The 27,764-nt window shown below is 38.3% G+C and overlaps 1 protein-coding gene across 1 annotated transcript in view; it reads right to left on the reverse strand.

The window, feature by feature from the left end:
• The window catches only part of ALDH1A2 (aldehyde dehydrogenase 1 family member A2), a 96,143-nt gene that overhangs the window by 22,439 nt on the left and 45,940 nt on the right, over positions 1 to 27,764 (reverse strand). The window contains exons 5-7 of the mRNA XM_025472665.3: positions 17,566 to 17,627; positions 15,428 to 15,556; positions 15,186 to 15,299 (exon numbers count right to left, since the gene is read on the reverse strand). Coding sequence (XP_025328450.1) covers positions 15,186 to 15,299; positions 15,428 to 15,556; positions 17,566 to 17,627 — 305 coding nt within the window. The remainder of the gene's footprint in view (positions 1 to 15,185; positions 15,300 to 15,427; positions 15,557 to 17,565; positions 17,628 to 27,764) is intronic.

Consider the following 27,764-nt stretch of genomic DNA (forward strand, 5'->3'; position numbering starts at 1 on the left):
AGGGTCATCAGACCTGGAGCCATGCTCAAATCCACATTTAAGTGACATGTTCCCTCTAGAAGAGTCTATGCAACTTCCCAAGCAGCGTATAAAGTTAAGAGAACAGATGGATAAAGAAGTAAAAGACCAATGAGAACAGGGTGGAAAGGCCTTTGGGGATTATGTGATCACTGGATTTGCCTGTGAAAATTCTCTACCCACCACCATGAACATGAATAATTATAAGCTGGCTTTCATATTCCAGACAGATGCTTCTCCCTTGGGTCTTCTAATGTCAATGATATCGTTCCAGGGAAGAAACAAGGAGATACTCTAAAGGCCATCAGAGGGGTTCCCTCCACGTGAATGCAAGCCCTTCTAGAGAGAGAAACATCACATACAGACTGTGTCAGAAAAAGTAGGTTTAAATTTGCTCTCTGCACACTGCAACAGGCTCGCTCACTGTTGTGAGGATTTCTAAGAGCAAAACTCTTCATAGGGCCACCTTCCACCTCATTCTCTTTCTCAAATTCTCCCTTCTCTCTTTCTCACTTAGATCCCTCTACTTAAGATCTGCACCTTTGAAGATTACATATTTAGTTTTTAATGTTCTTTCTGTTAAGGTAAAGAATTTCCCATGTTATGTAAAGGTACAGTAATAAAAAAATGTATGATATTGGTAAATGGACACACACATGAATCAGTGGAAGAGAACAGAGTCTAAAAAAAAGACTCCTACAAATATGGACAACTGCTGCATGGGAAAGTCACAAAGTCAATTCCATAGGGGAAAAAAAAAAGCCTTTTCAAGAAATGGTGCTGGAACTCTTAGTATCAACTTTTTTTTTCTTAAAGAACTTAGTTCCTCACAAAAACTAACTAAAAAGAGATCACAGACCTAAATGTTACATATGAAACTGTAAAATTTCTAGAAGAAACATAAGAAAAGATCTTTGTGATGTTAAATCAGGTGAAAATTCCTCAAGCGTGACACCAAAAGCCTATCCACAAAATTGAAAAATTAATGAATCAATAAACTGGATGTCATGAAAATTAAGAACTTCTGCTCTACAGAAGACACTGTTGAGAGAATGAAAAGATAAGCCACAGAGTAGGAGAAAATACTTGCAAAGTACAATGAACCTGTACCCAAAATACATGAAGAATTTTTAAAATTCAACAATAAAACAAATAAAATAACAATAATACAGTAAAATGAGGAATATTAAAATATACTTCATCAAAGAAAATATACAGATGACCAACATACACATGGAAAGATGCTCAACATCACTCATCAGCAGGGAAATGCAAATCAAATCCACAATGAGATATCACCTCACACCTCTCAGAATGGCTAGAATCAAAAATACTAGAAACAGCAAGTGTTGGCAAGGACATGGAGAAAGGAACCCTTAGGTACTCTTGGTGGGAATAGTGCAACCATTATGAAAAATAGTATGGATGTTCCTAAAAATATTAAAGATAGACCTATCATATGATCCAACAATCAATCCAACTTCTGGGTACTTATCTGAAGAAAACAAAAACACAAATTCAAAAAGATATCTAAACCCTCGTGTTCATTGCAGCATTATTTACAATAGCCAAGATATGGAAAAAAAGAACTATGTCCATTAATGGGTGACTAGATAAAGAAATTGTGATATATGTAAACAATAAAATATTATTCAGTCATAAAAAAATTAAACTGTTGCCCTCTGTGACAATATGGGTGAACCTCAAGGGCATTATGTTAAGTGAAATAAATCAGAGAAAGACTAATGCTGTATGAGTTCTCTTATAGTGGAATCTAAGATATATTTTATATATGTATACATGTATCTATAATACATATATGTATAATATACACACATATATTATACATATATACATATATTTACATGCAAACCTGTCTAGAGAGAGAAATATTATATATATGTATATATATTTATACACATATAAAATAAGTTCACAGATCCAGAGCTCAGACTGGTGGGTTGCCAGACGCAGGGGATGGTGAGTGGGAGAAAAGGGTGAATTGCTTTTGTTTTAGTTTAAATAAACCAAATTCTTCGAAGGGGGGCTAACATAAAAACAGTAAGTATGGAGACAGCCTGTCTTGCAGGTTCTCCATCTACAAAGCAGGTGCTTTACTCTCTTCCAGGACCACAACTGTCAGTATGTATGCACTCAGAATTTTAGCTCCTGTGCTTCAGAAACTAACATTGCAGTGAGGAGGGCCAGCTTCCAAAAGTAAAAAATGTGCAATGGAAACACCACATAAAATCAACTACCTATAGATCATGCACATAAATGCATAAGTGATAGGATTCTAGAAATAAGAGGAAAGGATCTCCAACTGATATACCAAAATCACCTGTAAACTATTTTAATAAGCGTTTTTTAAAAAAATGATGAGAACCGACTTTCAATTATGCCACATTAGGTACGTTATGTTGATCTGCCTCATGATAAGGTTTGGACTGATTATTACCTAATTTCAAAAACGGTTAAGGATAACTAATATATACAATGCGTGATTTCAACTCACAGCCCAGAAGAATTGGTTATAAGCCAGTAATGGGATCTTCTGCAGATGTTGTCTAGTTGAATGCTCACAACCACTTCATAAACTAAGGAGTCACTCCCCATTTCACAGAAAATAAACTCAGAAAGCTAACTTATAATCAGGTGGAATTTGGCATTAATTATGTATTTATGAAATAAATTTATAGCAAAATGTTTTCAAATGGGCTTCTGTAATTTTAAAAAAACTTTAAATGAATGTGGTGCATAGTCAAAAGTTCCCAACCTCTCTCTCTCTCACAGTCTATATATACATATTTAAAACACTCTGTTGAGATAACACTATACATTTATCAGAATGGCCAAAATTAGAAAGACCAACCATACCAAATGCTGGAGAAGAGGTAGGGAAGTTGGAAACCTTACACATTGCTGGGAGGAATGTAAGATGATACGATTACTTTGGAAAATAGTTTGGCAGTTTCTTAATCTACCTTACGATCCAGCGATTCCATTTCTAGGTATTTAACCCAAGACTAACAGAAATATATATACACACACACACACACACACACACAGATGCACAAACACTTGCACATGAAATGGTCATAGGAACTTTTACTGACAGTAATTCCAAACTAGAAGCGACATAAATGTCCACCAACAGATGACTGGATGAACAAATTGTGATATATCCATAAAATGGAACTCACTGGAACTCATGCAACTCAGCAATGAAACTCAGCAACAAGAAGGAATGAATTACTAAGATACACAACAAAGATGGATTTTAACATTACTGTGTAAGCAAGAACAGTTAGAAGAGTACATACAGTGTGTTTCTAGTTATATGAAATTAAAAAAACACAAACAAGCTGCAGTCGTAAAAAAGCAGATCAGTGCCTAGGAATGGGAAGGGGGGTGAAGGGAGAGAGGAGATCACAAAGGGCCAGCAGAAAACTTCCCAAGGTGATGGAGGTGTCTGCTCTCTGAACGGTGGTGAGGGTTCCACGGGTAAATACATACATTAAGACGTATCAAATTGTACATTTATGTGTAATTTACTGTGTATCAATTACACCCCAATAAAGCTGTCAATAAAGATACATTAAACAATGGAATACACATTACTTTATTAGACACAACAAATAGATGTGTTTATTTGGACTTTGTGGTCTGTTGATAGGGGAAATTATATTTAATTTACCTGACTATATATGACCTGGTAGCTTTGTGTTTTTTTTGTTTTTGTTTTTTAATTCATGAGAGACATAGAGAGAGAGGCAGAGACCTAGGCAGAGGGAGAAGCAGGCTCCTTGTGGGGAGCCTGATGTGGGACTCAATCCCAGGACCCTGGGATCACGTCTGGAGCCAAAGGGAGACGCTCAACCACTGAGCCACCCAGCATTGCCCCGGATGGTTTTAATGAAAACCATCCAGTATTAAAGTCAAATGCGGTAGGTATAAGTCAAATGTTAAGATAATTTAAGCTTGACAGGGAGAAAGAAGTGATGGGGGGAAAAAAAAACAGGAAAGCCAAAGGTGCTGAAGAGAAAGAACAGATTAAAGGGCAAAAGAAGCAATTATGATTAGAACTAGAAAGAGGCAACATTTGAGATAATCAGTCTCAGTAAGAATGAAGCACCACACTTACTACAGAAGTAGACCAGTTCTCATTCACCTGCACAGAAGACATAACAAAACCACTGTGCTAGGGGTCAAGGGGCAGATAATGGAGAGGAGGGCACACAACCGAAAGGCATGGCCCATGCCGTGGTGCAAGCAGTCTGGGAAGGCTGGAGAAAGGGGAAGGGGCAGGGCCAGGTCAGGAACCGACTTGTCTGTTACCTGGAGGAGTTCGGACATCCACTCTGCAGTGAGAAGCAGAAGTCTAAAGCTCAAAAAAGAGGGTAATAACTACAGTGAACTACTTTAAGGAAATATCCTAAATGACGTACTGTGTTGACTCCCTCACTGGATTATCTCATATTGACAAATTAAAAATTAAAATGAGCCAGTTAAGTTACTATAGGTGAAAAATTTTTTTTACTGATGGTCTTCTGGGAAGGAAGAGTTGGAATGGGAAATGGTGGTTTATTCCCAAGTTCAGAAACCAAGAGTTATGACTGAAATGAACCTTATACCTTCCCTTAGGAATAGCGCTTTTATGCAGGTTAAGGGCTAAGGCAACAAAGATGGCTTGTAAGAAGAAAATCTGAGCAGCTAAGCCTGGAGTGTAAAATTTTCTATGAATTCACCAGCTGATTCTCTGGGCTCCCTTGAACGGCCTCTGCAGGGGGCACACAACGGTGCCACAGCCTTGGAGCTATGCTAAGTCTAGAGAACCTTCTGAGAAACAGGCCTGAAGCACAAAGAAACTACCAAAGAGAGGGAGGAGAAAGCTCACGAAGAACTCAGGTGACCTTCCAGAGTGTCCATTCTATGCTCTGTGAGCCAGGGAAGGCCCAAGGTCATTTGTAAAACAAGAAGTGATTAAGGGCATTTAGCACTGCCTGGCATACAGGAGGAGTCCAAATGTCTACTGGATGAAAAAGGACTCAGAGTCTCAAAGTCCTCTCTCTGTGGCGGCTGGCAAGTCCGTCTGGGCCTTTCGGGGCTCTGGGGCTGCTCCAGCACATGCGGAGCAGGAAGGAGACATACGTCATTAGCTGTACACAGACTGAGAAGTGGCAAAGGAGTTGCTACAGTTCTTGTTCAAGAGGTGCAGCTTATGGAAATAAGGAAAGAGCCTTGGCACTTTACAGTTGCACTGCATGAGTTACAGCTCCTTCTGAGAAATATAACCACTGCAGAACTCTGCCCCCGTGACAACGAGCTCCCCTGTGTTCAGTCAGCGTTTTCCCTGATTGCCAATACTGCATAGGTTTGTAGTATGTGTGAGCTTTTGGAAAAGTCTGTCAACTTCTAAATAAAACATAGGCCCTTTTTGCTGTTTCTCTTTTGAGAAATTATGAAGGGTAGAGGGAATGCTTGGGAAGTCCTTGTTGTACTAAATTGATTTTGAATTCATTTTTTTCCCCCTTCTGGCACTGAGAAGAGCTAGTATCCCTGTGATGAAGTTACAGACAGCGGACGTTGTGAGTGGCAGCTGTCCATTCGCATAGATGTTTTCTTTGGCACAGGTTAACAAACTCAAGACTTGTAGTTGTTTTCTTAAATGGGCCTAGGAACATGTCCTGGGGTATGACTCAACTAGTCCAATTATGTATCAACTAGTGATTCCTGAAAGTTAATGAACATAAGAATCACTAGAAAAGCTTATTCAAATGAGAATTCCTGGACCTTATTTCCTAGTGTTTTGACTTAGAGGCTCCTAGGTGGTGATGCCTAGGAATCTGCATTTAAACAAGCCCCTCTGCCCTCTGCGAGTCTCCCCCCTCCAGTCCCTGTAGGTGAGAGAGTCCCTGAAAAATTATTGGAAAACATGGTAACCACTTTACACTTTGCCACAAAGAAATTCTCCCTGGTTCGGGATTTGGTTCTGGCAAATACAGGCTGTGGGAGTGGCCCCTGCTCTAGGCCACAGTGGAATCATACACAAGTTCCTTAATAAGTACCAAGTGTCCTCTTCTAGCAGGCTCTCTAAATCGAGTACACTATTCCAGTTAAAAGGAAAAAAGGATTCAAAATCAATTAATCCAAGCGAGTACCTAGGTGATCTTTCAAAAAAGTAAAATAGAACAGCAAAAACAAAGACACCCCCACATTTATTAGAGGACAAAAATATTTGTAAACTATTTATAAAAGCCATAAGACAAACAAATGGAAAGTAAAACTGCTAGAGGACAGCAGGAATTAGGAGTTATTCATAGCCTCTCTTAATAGATGAAGAAATGAGAGGTCCGAAAGACTAAATAATTTGCCAAAGGTCACACAGCAGGTCCCAGGTTGGCTGAATCCAGCCCCCTTCTATTCTCCCCCCACTTCCTCAAGCATAAATTATTCTATAAATTTCATTTGAAAATTAATAGAAAACAATGATAGCTAATATTTACTGCTGCTTTACTAAGAGAACCAGGCCCTCGTCTTAAACATGTTACATTAGCTTATTATAGCTTCAAAATCCATGGATTAGAATTAGATACCTTCATCCCTTATCTACAGATAGGCATCTGAGGGCTGGAAGGATAAAATAATAACACGTACTGTGAACAAATCACACCACCATTCTAGAGGTTTAAATTATATCTAGTTTTTTTCAGAGGGATCTGACATAGCTTATTTAAACTTGATTTCTTTTAGTATGACTTGAAGACTGTGCTTGGAATTTCTTACTGAAAACGTGATTTCCTCTTTTTTTTTTCCAGCCCTCTCCATTTTTTTGTTTTTGTTTTTAAAGGGGCAAAATGTGGTGTTGTGATGCAGTGCTCTTTCAAGCTTTCATTTAGCAAAAGGAATACTTTATTTTCCTTTAAGAGGCTCTCAATAAAGGATTGAAAGAAATTAACTTAAGTTTAATGACATTAAAGCTCTAAAATTCCCAAACTTATGTGAGATTCTTTGAGGAGGTCAGGTCTTTGTTATCATCAGACTGATTGGATTGATTACTAAAGGTTTGGCTCAGTGACTAACTTTGGTTATGATAAGCCACTGGATAGCTTTGCAGATGAAGATTAACCCGGCCTGAAAATAGGGGAGGGTGATATAATCCAAGGAAAAGAAAGTTGATTTATGAAAAATAAGTGTAGGATAAAACCTAATTTTCTACCTAACTTTGGCCCATTTCTGTGTCCTCTGAATATTAAATATTTCCACTAGAACAATAAGATTCTGTTGTAGCCGTCACTGAACTTCTGCTGTCCAGTGTTGGTTCACTCTATCAAGTGTTTGGGGTGCTAGAAAATTAAACGCACCAATCCCTCAAGATGTCTCGTGTGTCAGGATTTAGGTTCTTAGGACCAGGTTTGTTTTTTTTTCCTCCCACCCCTATGAGGCTTCTCACTTCCAGAAGAGACTGTTAAGGATACACACTGATGTAATATAAAATCTACAGCACTCAAGTTTAAATGCCTGTTAGAAGTAGAGCTGTCTGAAATGACAGAAAAATGAAAACTACATTTGCTTTTGAGAGGCAAATACTGAAACCTCATCTTCCATTTCACATCCCAGCAAAACACGTTATCGAGCTTTTGAAAGTGCTGGTCCTTAATATCAGGCTTGGGAAATGATTCTAAGAATTGAATGGTTCCCAGTACTTGTTGATTATCTGCTAGTGTCCAGCAACACATCACTCACAAGGGTCCCAAAAGTGGGGGTTACTTTCCTCCAAGGCCTTTTTGTCCATTGGTCCCAAGAGCACTACCATTTCATTTTCCTCAGAGAAGAGGAAGATAGGCCTACACTTTCCCAGCTGGGAATATGAACAACTGTGGAATTAAGAGGTAGAATTGTCTTTTTCTTAAATATTATCTTTGAATGAGGTAGCTTTTCATTTAAACTTGAATATCTTGAACTACTGATATAGTGATAGTGTTTTATGGTGGAAGATGGGGTGAGTGTAGCATAATCATTACCCTTTAGCTCTGAGATTAAGCTTTTTTCCCCCCTCAAATTCAGTCCTTCCTCCTTTACAGAGCTAGTGGATATTTATGATGCCTGTTAACTACACATCAGATACTACCTGAAGTGATGAGAATGTCTAAGATAGGCTCCAAAGAGAATGCCACCGCAAGAATCTGCATATGTGGCCAAGAAGTAAATACGTTTATAACCTCACTGACTATGATATATCCAATTTGAGGCAATGAGGACAAGAAGAAACTGTGAGGATAAGTGATCTCCCTAAAATATGAAGAAAGAAATCAAAGAACAGTTTCAAAATTAATCAAAAGATGCCACAGAAGCTTCTGCTTCTGTTCATAATGGATTAAAGACAATGGACTTGTCTTCCCACTATAAACAACTAGAAAAGTATATAAAACCGCTGTCTTCAAACTGGCCAGCAGGCAGTTTGGGACTGTGATCATATAGGTGAGAGAAACGAGTAAGGGAAGACTTCTCCACCAAAAGACTTTCTCGACTGCAGCATGGGATGGGGAGAGCAAGTAGAACAGGGTGGTCTCACTAAACTGATGAAAAAGATCAGAGTTTAGTGGCTAAAAGGTGAGGGGCTTAGTACCGGAGGGAGAGAATGAGGTCTAAAAATCGATTGCTAAGCTGGGAATACATAGGGTGAGACTCCAGGAAACTGGATAAAGAACCAAGACCAGGTCATCTGTATGCTGATAATTCCTGGAGCTCATATAGGACTGGGTGACATGTGAGTTTGGACCAACCAGAGTGGAAAGACCTTGTTAAACACTGGAGCACTCAGCAGAAGCTCCAGGAGGAACTTATCTTAGTTATCTTAGTAAATTTTATTTTAATTTTTGGAAAAGATTTTATTTATTCATGAGAGACACAGAGAGAAAGCAGAGACATAGGAAGAGGAAGAAGCAGGCAGAAAGCCCAATGTGGGATTTGATCCCAGAACTCTGGAATCACACCCTAACCCGAAGGCAGACATTCAACTGCTGAGCCTCCCAGGCGTCCCAGTAAATTGCAATATTCAGTAAAAAATAAACTAGTCCCAACAAAGCTTAAAATTTAGTGTCAAAAGGGTCAAGCTGTCTACAAGTGACTTAACCATTTGTTAAACACAAACAAACCCAGCACTCTTTAAATAAAGACAACATAATCCACATGGTAACAATCCTTCCCAAAATTAACAGACATGAAAACAAACTACATATATATATATATATATATATATATATATATATATATATATAGAAAAAATACATATATATTTGAAAACTATATATACATTTGAAAACATAGTGTTCAAAGTTTTCCAAATTTGATGAAAACTATAAATTTACAGATCCAGCTATAAACTCTTAGATCCAAAAATTTTCAATGAACCTCAATTAAAGGGAAAAAACAAAGAAAACTACACCGAAGCATATAAAACTCAAATTATTTAAAACTAGTGAAAAGAGAATATCTTAAAAGCATCCAGAGAAAAAATACTACATGTGGTAAAAACAAAGATAATGACTGCTAAGTTCTCATCAGAAACAGTACAAGCCAGAAAACAGAATGGTATTTTTATAGTGTTGAGAGCAAAATAAAACAAAAACTGTCAAATCAGAATTCTATATTCAGAAAAAAATCTTTAAAAAAAAGAAAACAAAATACATTTTCAGACAAAAGCCAAGAGAAGTTGCTGCTAACAAGCTGCACTCTAAATGTTAAAGAAAGATGGTAATGCAGGGAAATTCGTATTTGGAAAGACACCTGGGTCTACAACCAACAAAAGAAGAAGGACAGAAATGGCAAGTTTGTGAGTAAATGTAAAATAATTTTGTTTTCTCACTTTAAATTTTCTTAAAAGATAGCTGACTTGCCAGAAAGGGTACACAGCATATATAGTAGTAAATTACAGGGCAACAGGATAAAGGATGGGATGAAAAATAGAATTCTCTTGTACAGCCACTATATTATATATGAAGTAATCACCATATTTAATGATAGACTATGATTAACATGCATATTGTAATTACTAAAAGCAAACACTTTAGAAAGAAGTAAACCTAATAATCCAAAATAGAAGATAAAATGGAGTACTCACTTCACCCAAAAGAAGGTAGAAAAAGGAGGAAAAGAGGAACAAAAAAACAGATGGGACAAGTAGAAAACAAAAACCAGGATGGGAGATTTACATCCAACCACATCAGTAATTCTTTAATATTAAACGACAATAAAAAAAAAACACAGGAGAGTACGTATTGCATTACTCCATTTATATAAAATTCTAGAATGGGCAAAAATACAAAAAGGATCAGTGGTTGCCTGGGGCCAAGGATACTACCCATAAAGAGGCATGAAACATCTTTTTAGGGTATGGAAATGTTCTGTATCTTTATTTGGGCAATGATTATATGAATAATTTTGTGTACATCTGGTGTTAGGCATTTTATTGTATGTGCTTTATACTTCAATGAAGTCTTTTAAAAAGTTGGAAAAAAATCTTAAAGACAAGAGATGGCAAGACAGAGATTTGAACCCAAGCATCCCGGAAACAAGTACTTATGGTCTTACTGATTCACTATGCTACTTTTTTGTTTTTAAGATTTCATTTATTTATTTGAGAGAGAGAACATGAGAAAGAGGAGGGGAGGAGAGGGGGGAAGAGAGAGAAGCAGGGAGCTCGATCCCAGGAACCTGGGATCATGACCTGAGCCAAAGGCAGATGCTTAACCAACTGAGCCACCGAGGTGCCCCTCTCTATGCCACTTCTTATCTAGCCTGAAAGATTGGGTCATCCATCGATGTTACTTGCCAATACATGATATTGTGACTTTAACAATCTACATGACTGACATGTAAAATGAAAAGATTTGCATGGTGCTCCTAGAAGAGAAGTAAGTCTTGTACAGAAAGCATGCAACCTCAATTTAGTAGATAGGTAACACCAGTCAACATTCCAATGAGAGTTTTTAGGGAGAAGGCAAAGAAATTCAATTTGAAATTTTATCTGAAAGAATGGGCAAGAATAGCTAAGAGGTTTTGAAAAAACAAGAGGGTATCTTGTCTGCTATACGGCAACATATTTTTTTAAGATTTATTTGGGGGGGCAGGGGGAAAGAGAGTTGAAGGTGGGGCCGGATCCTAAGACCCTGAGGTCATGACCTGAGCCAAAATCAAGAGTTGGACACTTAACCAACTGAACCACCCAGGAGCCCCTATTGCAACATCTTTTAAAACCTAGTAATTAAAGCAATCTGGTACTAGTGAAAGAACAGACAAATAAAATTTTGAGTCCTAAAACAGAAACATGTATATGTAGAAATTTATCATATAATGTTACTGTTGTATTCAAATTAGCTGCAAAAGGATAGGTTGTTTAATAAATGGTGTTGGAGTAACTGATACTCAGTTATAAAAAATAAACTTAGTCAAAATCACTGATCAGCAGGGAAGTACAAATCAAACTACAACGAGATATCACTTCACACCTGTCTAAATGGCTAAAATCAACAACGCAGGAAACAACAGGTGTTGGGAAGGATGCAGAGAAAGGGGAACATTTCTGCACTGTTGAGGAAGCAAACTGGTGCAGCCACTCTGAAAAACAGTATGAAGGTTCCTCAAAAGGTTAAAAATAGAACTACCCTACAACCCAGGATTTTCACTACTAGGTATTTACCCAAAGAATAAAAAAATACTGATTTGAAGGGAAACATGCACCCCGATGTTTATAGTAGCATTATCTACAATAGTCAAACTATGGAAACAGCCCTAACATCCATCAATTGATGAATGGATAAAGATGTGGTGTATATATACAATGGAATATTACTCAGCCATAAAAGAATGAAATCTTGCCATTTATAATGATGTGGATAGATCTAGAGAGTATAATGCTAAGTGAAATAAGTCAGTCAAAGACAAATACCATATGATTTCACTCATGTGTGGAATTTAAGAAACAGAACAAATGAGCAAAGGGAAAAGAGACAGAGAAAGAGAGAGAGAGGCAAACCAAGAAACAAACTCTTAACTGTAGATGACACACTGATGGTTACTGGGGTGGGGGTGGGGGTAGGGGTAGGGGTAGGGGTGGGATGGGTGGAATAGGTGATAGGTGATGGGGATTAAGGAATGCACTTGTGATGAGGACTGGGTATGGTATGGAAGTGTTGTATCACTACATTGTGCAATTTGAAGTATTACAGTGTATGTTAACTGGAATTTAAATGAAAACTTATAAAAATAAAAAATAAATTTAGGTCTCACCTTTCATTACACAAGCAAATAAACTCCAACCAGATTAAAGAATTAAACAAAACAAAACTATAAAGATACTGAAAGAAAATGTTAAGTACCATCTGTATCATCTTAAAAGGATTTCTTTAAGGATGACAGGAAACCCAGAAGCCATGAAAAGAATAAAAGAAAAGACTACACACAAATTTAAAACTTGTGCATGGCAAATAATTCTATTTTTGAAAAGTTAAAAAGCAAAGAACTGAGAGTATTTGCAAATCCTACAAGGAACACAGAATTAGCATACTTAATACATAATGAGATTTTATAAATGAAACCATCACTCTAATGCATTCTTGGTTATAAGCAAATTAAAACATAAACATTCTTTTATTTCACAATTCCATTTCTAAACTGTATCTAGCAGAATGTCTAATATGTATGAAAAAAAATTTATCTTAGATCTCCAAAGATTTTCATTTCAGGGATCTGTGTGATAGCGAAAAAAAGTGAAAAAAAGCCTCCTAAAACCCTGAAGTGTATATTAGTAAGGATTAATTGAACTATGATGATACACTGACGCAAGAGTATGCCACTCAGCTCTTAAAATGAATGAAGGAGATCTGTAACTACTGCATATAAGCTGCTATACCTCATTTTATATATTACGATCTCATATTATTAAAGAAATATTATACAGTAGAAAGCCCTAAACTGACTCAATCTGGACCACTGACTGGTTAATTAATTAATTAGTTAATTAATTTTTGAGAGAGAGAGAGTACGTCTGCGTGAGCATGCAAGCATGCAAATGCAAGAAGGAGCAGAAAGAGAGGGAGAGAGAAAATCTTACGCAGACTCCATGTCCAGCATGGAGCCAGACATGGGGCTCGATCTCACCACCCTGAGATCATGATCTTAGCCACAATCAAGATTCGGATGCTTCACCGGCTGAACCACCCAGATGCCCCATGACTGGTTAATTTTTAAAAAGGTTAAAGCAGGGAAAGGTCTTTAGATATTTCATTTTAATTTAAAAAATATGTACATTCATTCTCTAGTCTTTGGATATGGAACCAAGGACTTTTCTTTAATTATGGGTTTACCTTTCCTTTCTGATGAAACTATATATACCCCTAAAATACTGTTTAGGATTTCTGGTTTCAGTTTCTTTAAAGTGGATCGAAGACTTAAAAATATTTGCAAAGCAAGCCAGGTGCACATTCTATCTAGCTTTATATTTTCCCCCAACTTTTTATAATTGTCTTGCCCACTCCTAGTTGATTGCAGTTTTTAAGGCATCTAGCCCTTAGCAAATCTTTTCAAAGCACCGGACTTAGCTTAAATAGGAACTCTAATTTCCTTTCACGTCCACAATTTTGGTTTATATATTTCATTAAAACTGCAAATTACTGTAACAAGTACAACTAGAATATGAGGTTTGGAAACAAGGTTAACTCTTTATAAACCTAAAACTCAAGAATCTCTAACTATAAATTAACAGGTTTATTAACCAATCTCTCAGGAAAATTTTTAACATGAGTCAATTTAACCAAGTATCATTCAATGCATCCGCTGATAGAGTCAAGCCCCTATGCCTGTGCTGTTCAGTGTGGTAGTCACTAGCCACATGTGGCTCAGAGCACCCACAAAGGGGCTAGTGTGCATTGAGATGTGCTGTAAATGTAAAATACATGCCAGAAACAGAATGCAAAATACTGTGACAGTGACTTTTTATATTGATCATAAGTGGAAATGATAATACTTTGGAAATATTGGATTAAATAAAATATTTTGTTATAATTAATTTCACTTGTTTTAAACTTTTTTCATGGGGCCAATAGCAAATTTTAAATTACAAATGTTACTGTCATTGTATTTCTGTTAGGCAGCACTGTTCCAGATCTGCACGCATCTTTTGTTGAATGGGGATGTCATCTGTGAAGTTCTACTTGAAACAATCAATCAGACCTTCTTTCTTATCATCTCTGTTACCTGAACCAAGACATTTAGAGTAACATTTTGTAATAAATCTTTCTAAGCACAAACTATGGCCCTCGAGCCGAATTTAGCCTACTGCCTCTTTTAGTATGGTCTGCAAACTAAAAACAGTTTTTGTGTTTTTTAAATGGCTGGGGGCAGGCGGGGAAGAATCAAAAGAAGATTATTATTTTGGGATGTGTAAAAATTATATGATATTCAAATTTCAGTATCTATAAATACAGCTTTCTGGGCCTGAGGTCATGCTCAGCTTGGCCATCACCTATGACTGCTGCTTCAAGCTTTACGAGGGCAGAGTGAGTAGTCCCAACAGAAACCACATTACCTGCAAGGTCTCTAATAGTTGCTATCCGGCCTTTTACTGGAAATGTTTGCTGACTCCTGTGCTCTTCACCATCCCTTACGGCTCAGGGGCATAGATGCCAACTGCATCTACAGGTTTGGTGAAATAGTGAAGAGAAAGAGCACTGTGTTTCCATTTTAATCTCTACTGGAGATTCGTTTGGACTTCCAGTTTCTTAACCTGCTTCTGCCATTAATGTCCTTGACTCAGAAAAGTGTTTAGAGTCTCAGCTTCTGGGATAGATTTTGTTTGTGTGCTTCTTTTTGCCTCTGAGAAGTGTTCTTTTCCTTTGAAATATAACAGGGTGTTTTTGAGTTTTCTGGGACAGGTTTTACACAGATGGCATCACGAAAAAGGCCCCAAGAGCCGCACCATCGGAAGGTCAATGCACAGCTTTACTTTGCCACTCTCAGGTCTTCCAGCAAGTACCCCCACCACCCTTTGAGGGCTTGGACACTCCCTGCCCTTTTGGTGTCCCGCCTATAGGTAACACATAACGTCTTCTTTCAAACCCTCTCATTTGCAGGACTGTCCCTCAACCCATGGCTTCTCAGCTACCTACCTCAGTTGACCCTGTGAACGCAATCTTGTCGATGCCAATGTGAGAAGCTATGGCTGCCCCAGCCGTTGGCCCGTATCCTGGCAAAATATTGATGACTCCCGGCGGAAAGCCAGCCTAACAAAACAGAATCGGAGGAAATGTGGCCTGTGAGAGCTGAGGAAGCACATTAAATCGGATATGCTCCAGTAGAGGCCCCAACTACGAGGGGAGTGGGAGCCACTCCTAAAGTCAGCTTCTCTTACCTCTTTGATGAGGGCTCCCATGTAGAGCGCGCTGAGTGGTGTTTGTTCTGCTGGTTTAATAACTACTGTATTGCCACAGCAAAGAGCGGGAGCAATTTTCCAAGCAAACATCAGCAGGGGGAAGTTCCACTGAAAGGAAAAAAAACTCAAGGTTGATAAATGAAAAAATATTCCTCTACGACTGCGTTTTCAAGCTGTGACTGCTCGGATTTCTCAGACTGGTCCTCAACATAAATCTTGTCCCACCACAAAGTATAGATGTTTGGGTATTTTAATGACTTCATTAAGAAGAGAATAGGAGTGACCTTGAAAATCTCTCCTTTTCTCTCTGTTCAGCAAATTACTATAGCCCAACGACCCACCAAAGGAAATCTCATGGTGAAAAGGGAGTCTTTGTTTTTTCTTTGTTTTTGTTTGGTTTTTCACTGTTATCGTTTTATAGGTTTTTTAAAATGAGACTTTGGTTCCCGTAAGTTCTTGTGTATGAAAGCTTTTTTCTTGCATTTGTGATTTTATATCAGGAATTTCAGACTGGGTGCGGAAGAGCTAGAAAAGAAAACTGGCTGTTAAGTCAACGTGCACTTCAAGGTGGTGCCTTTTCTTTAGATACAGGTATTGTCACAAAGCATGCAAGGACAGAAAAGAAGCCCTATTGACTGGTGAGTATGCAAAACTGCTCATTTGTCTTCTTTCCCTTGCAAAAGAAACTAATGGGAGGCGGAGAACTACATGCCAGTATCTGAATTGGAGACCTCAAACAGTTTAAACTGCTTTTTTAAGAAGGATATTAAGCTTGTATTGTCATAAGCACAGGGATGAACCTCAGTACTATCAGGTGTCATTGATAATTTCATTAAGAAAGAAAACAGAAATCCTGGTCCCCTGGCTTCAGCCCTTGACCACAATGTGTTTCTGCCTGAAGCATCTCAGCTGCCACCCTTGAAAGATTCTCACTGGCCCTGGCAAGCTTGCAAAAATATACAAGTGTCTTGCCTTCACCAAACACCCAATTTCTTTTCCCCTTAGTTGTTTATAAACTTGGGAGTCCACAGTGATGTTTTAATTCCATCTACAGTATATAAATCTTGGAGTGCGGTAATTGAGCTGGAGCTGGCTGACAAGCGGCTCTTGTCCTGTCAGAGAAAGCTGAAGCTCCGAGAGCCTGGAGAAGGGCGAGAAGAGCAGGTTTGAGTGCCCGCAATTAAGGTGACAGACCTCACCCATGTCCTGATCCACGTGGGATTTCCCTGGGTGGTTTAGGAGCCGCAGACCTTAAACCAACCTCTCATTTTCTGTTTCATTCTCTAATCAAATCCACAGAAAACCTGCAGCTTGTGGAACTCTTAAAAAAAAATACTAAAACCTCTCAAAAATCTTTGCCCCCCCTCCCCCAAGCCAAAGATTACTTTCTTCTATATTTTGGAAAGAGAAGACTTCTTGTCTCTACTGTAAGCGTTTAATTTGAGCCTCCCCTGAAATCCTTGCCAGAATGATTAGCTAGTACTGTTGGAAGATTCGATGATGTTTTATACAGTGCCAAGGCTGTGTATGAGAGAGAGGGGAAAAAAAAGACAATGTTTAATGTTCCAATCCAAACACTAAGCACTACATCTATTTCCCTTTACAAGACATACAACAGCCCGGCATGGTTTCAATTATGACCGTGACGTTAATTGTACTGCTGTGTCTTCTGTAGAGTCTTCTATCTAGATTCTTGTGAAAAGAAACAGTGGGAAAGAATGGGATTAAAAGACCATATAAAACAATATGCCTGGAAAGATGGTGAGTCATAGTCCTAAAAAATAAACAAGCAAATATAACAAAGCATTAATTTTCCATAAGCAGAATGAACATCCATAACCAAGGGCAGGTTATTAATACACTGGGCTTTGCTTTGCTTATTTTAATCATGAGAATTCCACGGCTTGAGAACTCAACTCCTGGTAACGGAGCCGAAAACCTATTAACCTGTTCAAATAAGCATTTGCGGGGAGGCTGTTAAAGATATGTCAACAACATGAGCTCAGTTTTTCCCCCCAGTAATGGAAAGCATACCTCGCTGAGGTCCATGTTTTATGTGTCTTTAAGAGAATTGGTTCAAATGAAAATAAATAGGAGGCGTGAGGAGATTCACTCACCGGAATGATCTGTCCACACACTCCAATGGGTTCATGTCTGGTAAAGGTAAAATAATCTCCATCTGAAAGAAAGGAGCATGGTCACTACCAGAGAAGTTGGGTTAGAAGAAAAATATGTAGAGGGAGAATTTGGGTGGTGATGAAAAAAATCATAAATAAAGTTGAGAAAACATCCTACTCAACCGTGAAGGAAAGTCGTAGAAGAGCTTATCACGTGGCACAGGGTGTTTCCAGCTATGGCTTCTGGACACCCAGACTACTGATGAAGGTGCCTCAAAGGTGAAATGAAGGACAAGTTGATGACCCTAGAAGCAGTCTTCCAGGGACGTGGGGGCAGGGGACAGGTGATGGGAGTAGAGGGGCAGGGAACCAGAACATGGTAAATACTAAATTTTATGTCAAGTATTAAAAGGATACCTAAAGGTGAAACAGTTATTTAAAAGGTACCTCAAAAAATTTTAAAAAATAAATAAAAGGTACCTCAACATTTTAAATAACTTTCTGAAGTAATAAAAAAAAATCTAAGTAAAATGCTACTGGGTAAATTTTAAATGGGAGTCAACTAGAAAAGGTGAGTAGTAAAAGAAAGATTTTTTAAATAATTGAATCCAGGCATCAGAACACACTTTCTGGGCACTGGGGGGGGAACACAGATATGTCCAGGCCTTTTTCAAGAAGGCAAAAGTCTATCTCAAAAAAGATTCTTTCAAAAACCCAAAGACTCCACCCTCAAATTAGTCATGGAAATGAGGACGATTTAATAACCTTACTTTCACTAGAGGAGCAATTGGAATAATTACCCAGGAAATCCAAACCAAATTTTTCTTTAGGAAAATGCCATTATGTTTATGTGAATTATTTTATTTTTAAATTTGTTTATATATGTATTATTTATTGAAACAGTCTATTGTTAATGAATATTTAGATTATTTCCAGTCTTTTGCTAGTATGAACACTGCTGCAATGAACTATTTCATCTTTATGTACATGTACACATGTGTTTGATCAATTCCTTGAGGTGGAATTGCTGAAAGCAAGCATATGTTCATATTAAACAGTAATAAATCTTTTGACTTGACCTCCCTAGATGTTGTATCAACTTGTACAGCCATCAATGATGCCTAATAGATTCTGTGTCAAACACTATTATTTTTTCATTTATTTAAATTTTGTTAGTGAACATATAGTGCAATTCTGGTTTCTGGAGTAGAATTCAATGATTCATCACTTCCATACAACACCCAGCGCTCATCCCCACAAGTGTCCTCTTCAATACTCATTCCCCACCTACCTTCCTCCATCAACCCTGAGTTTGTTCTCTGTCATTAAGAGTCACTTATGGCTTGTTTCCCTCTCTTCTTTCTTTTCCTCCTTCCCATAGGTTCATGTTTTCTTTCTCAAATTCGACATTTGAGTGAGATCATATGGTATTTGTCTTTCTCTGAGCATAATATACTCTAGTATATTATTTCTTATTTCACTTAGCATAATATACTCTAGCTCCATCCACATAGTTGCACATGGCAAGATTTTATTCTTTTTGATGGCTGGATAATATTTCATTCATACACACGATGGATATATATATATATATATATATATATATATATATATATATCACATCTTAGCTGAATTTAGCATAAGACACTTCAATGTCAGTACTGGACAAAGTGTTTGTTTTTCCCTCAACCTCCAACCCTTTGGCCACTTCACTCATATTTGTTTTCTGTCTCAAAAGCTGTCCTGCAGGGAAAGTGAAGACCGTCAGTTAATTCTCCTGAAGAACATTAATATTCAAGATGAGGATGAAGTAGGGACAGGAGGAGTGTGTCGGTTGGGGGAAGAGAAAGGAAGTGATTGTTTATCCTTGTCTCTCAACACGACTAAACCACTCCTATTTATCACACGGAACTGTTTTAATTAAATTCAATACTAGGCATTTTAAAATAATGAAAGGTCTCTCTCTCTCTCTCTCTCTCTCTCCTGGAATTCTTCCCAGAATTCACAGAATTCAGAATATCTGTTGCGGTGCATCTTTTCAAAGAACCTTTATTTTCCCCTTCACATACAAGTATATGTAGCATACTTTTATTTCTCCCTCAGGCTTTAAAAAAATATAAATGTGATCGTATTATTCACAGTCTTCTATATTTTTTCTCACCTTTTTTTCATATATGGCTTACACATTTTTTAAATTGCTGAATGCTATTCTACTGGCTCAATAAATACTTGTACTACTATAAACTGTCCTGAGGGACAGAGATTGCTTTCAGTTTAGGCTATTATAAATAATGTTTTAAACATGATCATTTTACATTATCTTTGCATATCTGGGGAATTTCATGGTCAAAGTGTATATGTACGTGCATTTCACATTTTGATAACTACTGCCAAATTATCCTTCAGAAAAGTTACACAATTTATAATTCCAACAACAAAGTATTTTTTCCTATCCTTTGACACTGGGGCTTTTCTTTTCTTTTTTAAAGATTTTATTTATTCATGAGAGACACAGAGAGAGAGAAGCAGAGACATAGGCAGAGGGAGAAGCAATCTTCCTGTGGGGAGTCTGGTGTGGGACTCGATCCAAGGACCCTGGGATCACAACCTGAGCCAAAGGCAGATGCTCAACCACTGAGCCACCCAGGCGTCCCAACACTGGGGCTTTTCAAACATTTTAATTTCATTAAACGTGACAGGTGGAAAATGACACCTTGTTTTGATTTGAGTTTCATGAGAGATACATGGCATGAGTATCTTCTCATGTTTGCTGGCCATTTGCAATTATTTTCTTCAGATTTATATCTTTTGTCTTTTTTCTATAGGGTTATTCAAATTTCTAGTCATTTGAGGAACTCTACGTATATATATTAAGGAAATCAGGTCTTTGTAATATGTATGTATGAGGTTTTTTCCTAATTTGTGCATATTTTGTTTTATGGCATTGCTTTAAATGGAAGAAATTAGGGAACAACTGTTGGGTGGGAATTATTTTAGCCCATATCTCCATTTAAACAAAAAACCCAAATGTGGAAACTGTCCATAGAATTACAATAAGAAGTCTGAGTAATACTTTAAAAATCAAATCAAGGGATGCCTGGGTGGCTCAGTGGTTGAGTTTCTGCCTTCAGCTCAGGACATGATCCTGGGGTCCTGGGATCGAGTCCCACATTGGGATCCTTACAGGGAGCCTGCTTCTCTCTCTATGTCTCTGCCTCTCTCTCTGTGTCTCTCATGAATAATTAAAATATTTTTAAAAAATCAAATCAACTATCTTAGCTTTGTTCTTTATAAGTCACTACGCTTTTTCAATTTACAATCTCTGGAGAATTTTTTTTTAATTTTAATATCAGTATCTTTTACTGCTTCACTTTTCTGTATGTGTGTGAGATATAAATGTGATATCAGGCTATTCTTGGAAGATTTTTCAAAAGGAACAATAATCCTGATCAAGAGGCTAGATGGTTTCATTTACATGGAAATTCTTCCCAACTAAACTGTAACTTGGCTAGGGCGCCGGCTCCGGATGGATAATCACAGACGACAGAACCAGAGTATAATGGCAAGAAGGGGAGCAAATGGGCTGAGAAAAAGATGGGAATCTGAACTGAAGAACACCACAGGCATTCCCTGTGGCAGCACACGTGGGAACTGAAGCAGTTCAGGTGAAGCATGTCCCCCTCCAACCCCTGTATATTCTAAGAGCTGAATAATTTAGTTGTATCACTTGCATCATTTTGAAAGTTGCTGAAGAAATGAAAGAGAAAACAAATGTAGGTGAAATCTGACAAAGCTGACCTTGTAAGGAATTGAACCTGACTCCATAGTTGTGTCTCAAGAGAAACTGAACTATGGGGAATGAACACTTCCTTGGATGAACTGTCCATAGATCTGACGCTCAGCTAACAGTTGGCACAAAGAATGGACTGAAGAGTCTTCTATCCCTACAGCTCCTCTAAGTAGGAAATAAAGATATCAAGGACATTTTGGGTGCTTGAACTCTTCCCCAAAGAATCTGGGTAAAAGAGATAAAGGGCCCTGAGCTTGAATAATCTGGTTATTGGAAGATGATTCTGGACACCCTGAGACTGTCTAGAGATGCCTGGCAAACATGAGAGCTATGCCTTCTACACATACCCTTGGCTAGGGCCAACTACACCACAGAGGTCCTTCAAGCTACTTGGACTGCCCTGTATCCCACCAAGCTTGTACGCTACTGTTACCAAAGGCCAATCACTCAAGAGACACCTTCATAATTTTTATCTCATCCAAGTGTATCACTTACTGTTACTTAATAATTTGTTAAATAATCTTTTAGAAATATGTAAATTAGCCTCACCTTGAAAAAATCTATGAAACAAGAGGTTTTGTGAACTAGCAATATTTTCTTCAAACCTAATAATTAAAATGAAAGGTGTTCACTACTTTACTGTGTAGAATAATCTTGCATGCTCCAGTGCCATGTGGTATGCTACTGTACTTCTCACATTTAAATGTGTATATGAAGCACCTGGAGAGCTTGTTAAAATGCAGATTTTGAATTAGTAAGTCTGGGGTAGGACCTGAGAGTCTGCATTTCTACAAGCTCCCAGCCAATTATGGTGCTTCTGATCAACAGACCCCACTCCAAGTAGTGAGGTTCATAGGAACCAAAAGAGCAAAGAGGGTCCATGGGTATCATGATGACCCACAGCTGCTGACTTCATGTCTGTTTATTTACTGTTTGCCTCTCTGATAACTCTACTAATTTGCCTGAAGTGAGCTGAAGTGTAGGAGAATCTCATCAATCTTAATATTTTAAAAATACTAAAACAAGAACAAAAATGTGTACTTCTATAGAGCTTTACAAACTATTTTCACATTCTTATCTCATTTCATACTCAACTGTATGAAAAAAATATAGGGCAATAGTTATTATGAGTATTTTGTAAGTAGAGAAAAAATGGCACAGAGAGGTTAAGTCTAAAGTGATTTAACTTGGTTACTGTGGCTCCTGGACTTGAAACTAGGTCATCAGATTTCAAGTTCATTCCCCTTAGAAATATATTAAAGACTCTTCTGTGAAGAGAGGTTGGATTTAGGTGGATATCACAAAGCACATAATGACAGCATGATGTCTAGCTGTGCAAATAAGGGAAAAATGATAACCTTTTTGTGATGACTGAAGATGATTTTTTGAGCATTTGTTATTGTGGACGCAGAGAACTCACATAAACTCCACTATCTAAGAAACAAAGGGAACACTGCAGAGTAACACCTCCTCCCCTCAGATGGGGCAGCGCAGGACTGAGTGCCTCTCTCCTCTTCATGGAAGCAGAGTCAACTCTTTCTCATATACCTAAGATGCTACATAATGAGTACTCTTCTCTAAGAGAAACTTACAGCCCATCTTCCCATAGTTGTTAATAATGTTCTCTAAATATGGCAAGATGACTTAAAGGGTATTCCCTTCATTTCTCTAGCTTTGTGCTATATAGAAGTGCTTCAGCTCCATGTAGAAAACAATCTCAGGGCGCCTGAGTGTCTTAGTCAGTTAAGTGGCTGACTCTTGATTTCAGCTCAGATCATGATCTTGGGGTTGTGAGATCAGCCATGTGTTGGGCTCTGTGCTGGGTGCGGAGCCTGCTTAAGCTCCTCTCTTTCCCTCTGCACACTTCTCTGGGGAAAAAAAAAAAAAAAGGAAAAGAAAAGAAAAATCTCCACCCAAACTCAGATACTCTGTTTTAAGGTTATGATGATTTTAGGTCTTCTTACTAAATAAGTATTACAGGGAGAGCTCAGACTCTGCAAGAAAGACTGTATTTGATGAGAATACCAGAAGAATGTTCTGGATGCCAAATTCTGAGCCAACAAGTTAGAACATAACTATGGTGGGGAAAACTACAGAAGAGATGAGATACCAAACTAGAAATACAAAATCATACATGTAGGAATTTTATCTCTCAGCCTCCTATTTCTTTCACTTGAAAAAGCAAAAAATACAGAGTAATGGATACTGCTCTTGAAAGGAGTTTAAGATACATCCAGAGACAACTTCTCTGAGATGTTTTTATATTTGAATTTTTACAATTCCTGAAGAATATTAAAATCTTACAATTAAGTATTTTATTATACCAAGAATCTGGTTGACCTATGGATCAAATTTTATTGACTATGTGTAGATTGAGCCATTTCTAGAATTATATTGAGAAAAGCCTTGAGTAATAGAGTAAACCTCGCCTGTATTTGGGAAATGGTAAGCCATTGTTCTATGTTCTTTGATGGGAACTTGTCAAATTATATAGGAGAGACAGAAATTATTTAGTTAATCAGAACTGAATTATTTGAATTATTCCTGCAGAGTTATCCTTGCTAAGGCAAATTTTATTGTTGCTTGAAATAATTATTTTACAGAATTTTTATTCTCATAGGAATATCTGCCACTGGCACACTCTCTATGAACTAGAGTATATTTAGACAATATGTCAATAAAATCAGTAAAATGTGAAATGTGCCAGAAATTGAGGAGAAATTTATCTAATACAGACCTCAAGAAATAGCTTCCGATTATAATACTAAGAGTATTTCAAGAACTGCAGCAAATTTTATATACTCACTAAAAGTGAGTTTATTTAATAGCATAAAAATCTGTTAAACACAATTCAGTGAATGGACTCTCTAACCTGTGTTTCAAGGAGTAAATAACTCTTTTGATGACCCCAGTATTGAACAATTAGACCAATTCCACTGAGCTCTCCCATTATGTCCCCTAGCAAATATCTATGTATTTTGACACTGCACAGACCTCACTAAACATTTACAGCTATAATGATAAACCCTATAAATGCCTATGGAAACACTGAGACTTGGTGTTAGCATATAGTGGTGTTACCACTATTCTTCCCAGGAGTCTGACAGTAGCTTCTCAGAAGTTAAATTACGTACTCCTGAGTCATGAAGATATCTTAGTTTCACCACCACTCCGTTAAGTGGTTGTGAAAAAAAGTGACTTCTTGACCTCAGTTTCTTTGTCCGAAAAATGAGTAGACTGGCCTCAGGTCTTTCTTAACCTTCACTTCTCAAAGAAGTTACATGTGGGCCAGACTTCACAACTTCCTGTCACTAGCAATTCAGGTCCCACTGACGACGTCAGCTTCTTCTCTTTGGGTGGGCAGAGTAAAAAGCTCCTTAATCTCAGCCCGAGTGAACAAAATACCTGACCATACACATTCTCTGTCAACAGCACTAAACTAGATTGAGCTGCTGAAGGCAATACCTTATGATCTGAGTCAATGTCTGCACATTTTCAGCCCATACTGTAGTTTAAAAGGTTAAACGGAAAGAGGGTATAGTAGATAAATAATCACATATGGTCTGGGTAGATTTTTTAGCCTCTGCTAATGTATCACAAGGCCATCTTTGTCTCAGAATTCAGCTTAAAGCATGGACATTTCCCTGCTTACATATCACAAAATCAATAAAATCAACACGTGTTACAGAAAAAAATCTTAAGTCATGCAAATAGATTAACCTGCATTTCTCCTTCGGTAAACGGAAAACAAGCTTGGATTCTTTCTCCATTATAAGGAGTCTGTGGGCATGAGAAGCAGCAGAGGATTTTGATATAGGTTAAAAATAATCAAAATGGGTACAATAGTATTCCCCCTGCAGGACTGCTATGAGATGAGAGATAATATAGTGGGCACGAAGTGATCAATAAATCATAGTAATGATTATTATTTATCAGCATAATTAGGAGGAGCCATAGTAAAAGGATCAAGCTTAAGATTTATGGTCAGAAAGAATAGCTCCACTGAATACCATGGCAGGAAATAAAAACCAGTGTTGACAAGTGAACAACATCGAGACCCTTGTGAATCACACTGATGCTGCATGACTCCGTGATGTTCTTCCACTATGGGCCTTGTGTGAGAGGCAATGGGGATGGATGGGAGAAGCTTTCAATTTGGAGGGACAAACAGCTGTCCAGTGGAAGGTTCAAAGTGCTCTTGCCATAACCTGTTTCTCGTGTTCTCAAATACTCTAAAGGTAAGGTACCCTTCAGGGGGGAGGGTAAAAAAGCAGGTCCTTGCTCTAAGTAAAGTGCTCTCTGTACAATGCAATTTTGATCAAGGCATTTGTCTATTTAAAATAATTCAGTGATTCACCATTGCTGTAGCGTGGTTTACCAGGCCCCAGAACCTCACTATCCTCTCCACCTGGCTATACCGTCATGCCCACTACCACACTGCACTGTCCTCCCTCCATACTCTGCACAGGCTACTACCACCACCCATGATGGCCCTACTTCCATCTTCACTTAACTGCCCTCTTAGACGTTACCTTGTTCATCCCACTGTCTTCTCCAGGAAGCCTTAATACTGGGTGAGACGCCTCTCCTATGGAGCCCCATTGAACTTCATGCTTCCATACGTGGATGTGCCACACCGTACCTCAATTGCTTATCTACTTACTTGTTTTACTACTCGTTAAGCATCTCACTTACTCACCTTTGTATCTCCAGTGCAAGGAGAGTTTCACAGGACATGAAACACAGCAGATGCTCAAAAACAAACAAGCAAAGAAAACACAACAAAACAAAACTGTCGAATGAATGAATGCATGGAGGAAAGAGTGAATGACAGAGACTAAAGATGATGCCTGTGAGAGGAGATGAAGGAAAAGTTCTTCCCAAGATATGACAGCTCTCCTGCCTCCCTAACTGGGAAGGAGTGAAGGAGACAATGATTCGATTCTTCTTACTCTTCTTGGTTCTTACCCTTTACTGCCACAGATACTAAGCTGGGCGAACCATAGGATATCCTTCATTCCCGCATTTCCTCTAGAAGCAACGGTTCGGTATTTGCTGATTAGTGTCCAAGCCAACTTTACAGAATATAACTACCATGGAATAACAAGAATCAAAAGTGTATTAATCTAAAAATCTGCAGTGTTAGAGAGTTCACCAGGGTGACTGGCCTCTTCATCTTCCCATCCTGCTGAACCAATCCCCCCGTAAGAAGGTCTATAACGGTTCAGGCAGAACGAGACTCTCAGGCCTGCCACCTACTAGCCACGTAATCTTGTTCAAGACACTAAACCCTTGCTGTCTCATTTTCTTATCTGTAAAATGGGTACAATACTTTTTTTTTTAAAGATTTTATTTATTTATTCATGAGAGACACACAGAGAAAGAGAGAGGCAGAAACACAAGGCAGAGGAAGAAGCAGGCTCCATGCAGGGAGCCTGACATGGGACTCGATCCCAGGCCTCCAGGATCTCAACCTGGGCTGAAGGCAGCACTAAATTGCTGAGCCACCCGGGCTGCCCACAATACTTTTAAAAACCCAACCTGCTTCACAGGATCACCCACAGAATCACAGAGGTCCTGTGGCTGTAAGAACATTTTACAAGATCAACTACTATGCAAATATAAACTACATTATTCCTTTATAATTCCAAATGTAAAATTAGGGTATTTCACAAAGAAATGTATGTAACACAATAAAGGCCGCATGGTTAAAGACTAATAAATAACCTTCTTATATTCCAGAGTTCAGTTGGAAAAGTCAAGAATGAGGGACAAAATGAAGCTGATGTTAAATTATGGATTTACAATGACAAACACAAACGGATTGACTGAACACATGTGAGAATAAATAAGTGAATAATAATGACCCCCCCCTTTCTCTGATCTTCCCCTACACCGCCTCACCCCAGTTCAGTCCAGCTAGGTTCCCTAAGCACTGCACTAGCCCCAGAGGGGCCTATGAGCTGAATTCTCAGTAGCCTATGGGCAAGTGCAAATGTACCTAAACCCAGAACAGAGAGGAAAGCTGCCAAGTTCCCAAGAGCCTCCATCCTTCCCTCATCTGCGTGAGGTACCCCAGGAGGGCTCTTGCATCTCAAGTCCCCAGCGTCCTAGGATCACCGCCCAACCTCCTGACTCTCCCGAGGGTCCCTCACCTGGTGGCTCCCTAAATGAACTTTAAGAAAAACTAGGGAAACTAAAAATGATTTAGGATTTAAGAGAATTCCTCACTTTTCCCTCCAAAGACAGAACACCAGTTCTTGAGTAAAGAAAGGTAAGAGAGACTACTGTGACAGCCTTTTCTAAGCCCTGTGTTTCTAACTCCTACTCAATGTCCTCAGGACCTCCAAAGAGCAGCAGATGAAAACAGTGAGGCCTCTTTTCAGATAAAGTAAAATCAAGCATCAAA

Source organism: Canis lupus, chromosome 30 (assembly GCF_003254725.2).
Source record: "Canis lupus dingo isolate Sandy chromosome 30, ASM325472v2, whole genome shotgun sequence".
NCBI classification, from domain to species: domain Eukaryota; kingdom Metazoa; phylum Chordata; class Mammalia; order Carnivora; family Canidae; genus Canis; species Canis lupus.